The following is a 6,000-nucleotide window of genomic DNA, read 5'->3' on the forward strand; positions in this document are numbered from 1 at the left end:
CTCCTCATGTGTCTGTTCCTGTCTCACCTCTCCTCCTCATGTGTCTGTTTCTGTCTCACCTCTCCTCCTCATGTGTCTGTTCCTGTCTCACCTCTATCATCTCAGACCTCATGTGTCTGTTCCTGTCTCACCTCTACCATCTCAGACCTCATGTGTCTGTTCCTGTCTCATCTCCACCATCTCAGACCTCCTCATGTGTCTGTTCCTGTCTCACCTCTACCATCTCAGACCTCCTCATGTGTCTGTTCCTGTCTCATCTCCACCATCTCAGACCTCCTCATGTTTCTGTTCCTGCCTCACCTCTATCATCTCAGACCTCCTCATGTGTCTGTTCCTGTCCAGGTCGTGCATACCGTGCCTACAAATAACTCACACCAGAACTACAAATAACTCACACCAGAACTACAAATCCCAGCTCTCTGTTTTTCTGCCTCACCTGTATCATCTCAGACCTATAACTCACACCAGAACTACAAATCCCAGCTCTCTGTTCCTGCCTCACCTGTATCATCTCAGACCTATAACTCACACCAGAACTACAAATCCCAGCTCTCTGTTCCTGCCTCACCTGTATCACCTCAGACCTATAACTCACACCAGAACTACAAATCCCACCTCTCTGTTCCTGCCTCACCTGTACGATCTCCAGCATCTCAGACTTGCTGATGTATCCGTTCCCGTCCAGGTCGTACATGCTGAAGGCCCACTTCAATTTCTGCTCCAGCTTGCCCCGCGATGTGACGCTCAGAGCGATGATGAACTCCCGGAAGTCGATGGTCCCGTCCCCGTTGGCGTCGAAGGTGCGGAAGACGTGCTCTGCGAACTTGGAGGCGTCTCCGTAAGGGAAGAAGTTACCGTAGATCTTCTTAAACTCCTCCATGGAGAGGTTCCCGCTGGGGCAGTCTCTCAGGAAGCCCTTGTACCACTCCTGGATCTCATGCTCCGTGAAGTCCGTGCTCTCCAGCAGATCCTGCATCACCTCAGGGCGGAGTTTGCTGTTCTGCTTCCCCATGACTGGTGGTTACTATAGTAACAGCTGGAAGAGAGAGAGAGAGAGAGAGAGGGGAAACAGAAGCTGAGAAAAGGAGAGGAAGATGTCCACTAGTACTGAAGACCATGATGATAACAGCTAACAGAAAGAACTAAATGTTAGCTGTATGTTGACGGCTGTATGTTGACGGCTGTATGCTGACGGCTGTATGCTGACGGCTGTATGCTGACGGCTGTATGCTGACGGCTGTATGCTGACGGCTGTATGTTGACGGCTGTATGCTGACGGCTGTATGTTGACGGCTGTATGTTGACGGCTGTATGTTGACGGCTGTATGTTGACGGCTGTATGTTGACGGGCTGTATGTTGACGGGCTGTATGTTGACGGCTGTATGCTGACGGCTGTATGCTGACGGCTGTATGTTGACGGCTGTATGTTGACGGCTGTATGTTGACGGCTGTATGTTGACGGCTGTATGCTGACGGCTGTATGTTGACGGCTGTATGCTGACGGCTGTATGCTGACGGCTGTATGTTGACGGCTGTATGCTGACGGCTGTATGTTGACGGCTGTATGCTGACGGCTGTATGTTGACGGCTGTATGTTGACGGCTGTATGCTGACGGCTGTATGCTGACGGCTGTATGCTGACGGCTGTATGCTGACGGCTGTATGTTGACGGCTGTATGTTGACGGCTGTATGTTGACGGCTGTATGCTGACGGCTGTATGCTGACGGCTGTATGTTGACGGCTGTATGTTGACGGGTGTGACGGCTGTATGTTGACGGCTGTATGTTGACGGCTGTATGCTGACGGCTGTATGCTGACGGCTGTATGTTGACGGCTGTATGTTGACGGCTGTATGCTGACGGCTGTATGTTGACGGCTGTATGTTGACGGCTGTATGCTGACGGCTGTATGTTGACGGCTGTATGCTGACGGCTGTATGCTGACGGCTGTATGCTGACGGCTGTATGTTGACGGCTGTATGCTGACGGGCTGTATGCTGACGGCTTTATGCTGACGGCTTTATGCTGACGGCTGTATGTTGACGGCTGTATGCTGACGGCTGTATGTTGACGGCTGTATGTTGACGGGCTGTATGCTGACGGCTTTATGCTGACGGCTGTATGTTGACGGCTGTATGCTGACGGCTGTATGCTGACGGCTGTATGTTGACGGCTGTATGCTGACGGCTGTATGTTGACGGCTGTATGCTGACAGCTGTATGTTGATGGCTGTACAGAGAAATTAGAAATGCACATCCTACATGACACAGGAAAAGAAAAAGGCCCCAAAACGTATGTTTGGTTGTTTGCATATCACAGAAAGCATCATTAGAAGACTACTTAGTTATCAGAGCAGCAAAGTAAGCAGACAGAACAGTATCTCTCTACTGCTATGCAACAAAACCGCCTGGGGTACCTTCTAAGGTACCCTTCACTGTGGAACGAGGGAGAAGTGGACTTCACTGTGCCCAGGAGTCTTCACATGCTCAATGTAACCAAACATATTGTTCTGTCTGGAGTGATGGAATATTCCATGCAGACAGACAGACAGACAGACAGACAGAGACACTACTGAACGTAAGGCTGTAGAAAACACCTGGAGACAGACACTACTGAACCTACGGCTGTAGGAAACACCTGGAGACAGACACTACTGAACCTACGGCTGTAGAAAACACCTGGAGACAGACACTACTGAACGCTAGCTTGCCTAGAGAACACACTGAGGGGACTTGATAAAGGTGCTGAGATCATACTACAGAACTATAACAGATGACAGAGCGATGAGTCATACTACAGAACTATAACAGATCGATGAGTCATACTACAGAACTATAACAGATCGATGAGTCATACTACAGAACTATAACAGTTGACAGATCGATGAGTCATACTACAGAACTATAACAGATCGATGAGTCATACTACAGAACTATAACAGATCGATGAGTCATACTACAGAACTATAACAGATGACAGATCGATGAGTCATACTACAGAACTATAACAGAGCGATGAGTCATACTACAGAACTATAACAGTTGACAGATCGATGAGTCATACTACAGAACTATAACAGTTGACAGATCGATGAGTCATACTACAGAACTATAACAGATCGATGAGTCATACTACAGAACTATAACAGATCGATGAGTCATACTACAGAACTATAACAGTTGACAGATCGATGAGTCATACTACAGAACTATAACAGATCGATGAGTCATACTACAGAACTATAACAGTTGACAGATCGATGAGTCATACTACAGAACTATAACAGATCGATGAGTCATACTACAGAACTATAACAGATCGATGAGTCATACTACAGAACTATAACAGATCGATGAGTCATACTACAGAACTATAACAGATGACAGATCGATGAGTCATACTACAGAACTATAACAGAGCGATGAGTCATACTACAGAACTATAACAGTTGACAGATCGATGAGTCATACTACAGAACTATAACAGTTGACAGATCGATGAGTCATACTACAGAACTATAACAGATCGATGAGTCATACTACAGAACTATAACAGATCGATGAGTCATACTACAGAACTATAACAGTTGACAGATCGATGAGTCATACTACAGAACTATAACAGATCGATGAGTCATACTACAGAACTATAACAGATCGATGAGTCATACTACAGAACTATAACAGATCGATGAGTCATACTACAGAACTATAACAGATGACAGATCGATGAGTCATACTACAGAACTATAACAGAGCGATGAGTCATACTACAGAACTATAACAGTTGACAGATCGATGAGTCATACTACAGAACTATAACAGTTGACAGATCGATGAGTCATACTACAGAACTATAACAGATCGATGAGTCATACTACAGAACTATAACAGATCGATGAGTCATACTACAGAACTATAACAGTTGACAGAGCGATGAGTCATACTACAGAACTATAACAGATCGATGAGTCATACTACAGAACTATAACAGATCGATGAGTCATACTACAGAACTATAACAGATCGATGAGTCATACTACAGAACTATAACAGTTGACAGATCGATGAGTCATACTACAGAACTATAACAGATGACAGAGCGATGAGTCATACTACAGAACTATAACAGATCGATGAGTCATACTACAGAACTATAACAGATCGATGAGTCATACTACAGAACTATAACAGTTGACAGAGCGATGAGTCATACTACAGAACTATAACAGATCGATGAGTCATACTACAGAACTATAACAGATCGATGAGTCATACTACAGAACTATAACAGATCGATGAGTCATACTACAGAACTATAACAGATCGATGAGTCATACTACAGAAATATAACAGATGACAGAGCGATGAGTCATACTACAGAACTATAACAGAGCGATGAGTCATACTACAGAACTATAACAGTTGACAGAGCGATGAGTCATACTACAGAACTACAACAGATCGATGAGTCATACTACAGAACTATAACAGTTGACAGAGCGATGAGTCATACTACAGAACTATAACAGATCGATGAGTCATACTACAGAACGATGAGTCATACTACAGAACTATAACAGATCGATGAGTCATACTACAGAACTATAACAGAGCGATGAGTCATACTACAGAACTATAACAGATCGATGAGTCATACTACAGAACTATAACAGATCGATGAGTCATACTACAGAACTATAACAGATCGATGAGTCATACTACAGAACTATAACAGATCGATGAGTCATACTACAGAACTATAACAGAGCGATGAGTCATACTACAGAACTATAACAGAGCGATGAGTCATACTACAGAACTATAACAGATCGATGAGTCATACTACAGAACTAACAGAACTCATAACAGAACTATAACAGCGATGAGTCATACTACAGAACTATAACAGATCGATGAGTCATACTACAGAACTATAACAGATCGATGAGTCATACTACAGAACTATAACAGAGCGATGAGTCATACTACAGAACTATAACAGATCGATGAGTCATACTACAGAACTATAACAGAGCGATGAGTCATACTACAGAACTATAACAGATCGATGAGTCATACTACAGAACTATAACAGTTGACAGATCGATGAGTCATACTACAGAACTATAACAGTTGACAGAGCGATGAGTCATACTACAGAACTATAACAGATCGATGAGTCATACTACAGAACTATAACAGATCGATGAGTCATACTACAGAACTATAACAGAGCGATGAGTCATACTACAGAGAACTATAACAGTTGACAGACAGTCATACTACAGAACTATAACAGACGATGAGTCATACTACAGAACTATAACAGTTGACAGATCGATGAGTCATACTACAGAACTATAACAGTCGATGAGTCATACTACAGAACTATAACAGAGTCGATGAGTCATACTACAGAACTATAACAGATCGATGAGCGATGAGTCATACTACAGAACTATAACAGAGCGATGAGTCATACTACAGAACTATAACAGATCGATGAGTCATACTACAGAACTATAACAGATCGATGAGTCATACTACAGAACTATAACAGATCGATGAGTCATACTACAGAACTATAACAGATCGATGAGTCATACTACAGAACTATAACAGTTGACAGAGCGATGAGTCATACTACAGAACTATAACAGTTGACAGATCGATGAGTCATACTACAGAACTATAACAGTTGACAGAGCGATGAGTCATACTACAGAACTATAACAGATCGATGAGTCATACTACAGAACTATAACAGTTGACAGATCGATGAGTCATACTACAGAACTATAACAGATCGATGAGTCATACTACAGAACTATAACAGATCGATGAGTCATACTACAGAACTATAACAGAGCGATGAGTCATACTACAGAACTATAACAGAGCGATGAGTCATACTACAGACCTATAACAGATCGATGAGTCATACTACAGAACTATAACAGATGACAGATCGATGAGTCATACTACAGAACTATAACA

General features: G+C 43.1%; 1 protein-coding gene across 1 annotated transcript in view; it reads right to left on the reverse strand.

Moving 5' to 3' along the window:
• LOC135567644 (neurocalcin-delta A) overlaps positions 1–1,201 on the reverse strand; it is a 40,701-nt gene extending 39,500 nt beyond the window's left edge. Inside the window, exon 1 of the mRNA XM_065014947.1 lies at positions 635–1,201. Within this exon, the coding sequence (XP_064871019.1) occupies positions 635–1,012 (378 nt within the window). The 5' untranslated portion in view covers positions 1,013–1,201. The remainder of the gene's footprint in view (positions 1–634) is intronic.
• Between the last annotated feature and the right edge of the window lie 4,799 nt (positions 1,202–6,000).

This window comes from Oncorhynchus nerka, unplaced genomic scaffold (assembly GCF_034236695.1).
Source record: "Oncorhynchus nerka isolate Pitt River unplaced genomic scaffold, Oner_Uvic_2.0 unplaced_scaffold_1893, whole genome shotgun sequence".
NCBI classification, from domain to species: domain Eukaryota; kingdom Metazoa; phylum Chordata; class Actinopteri; order Salmoniformes; family Salmonidae; genus Oncorhynchus; species Oncorhynchus nerka.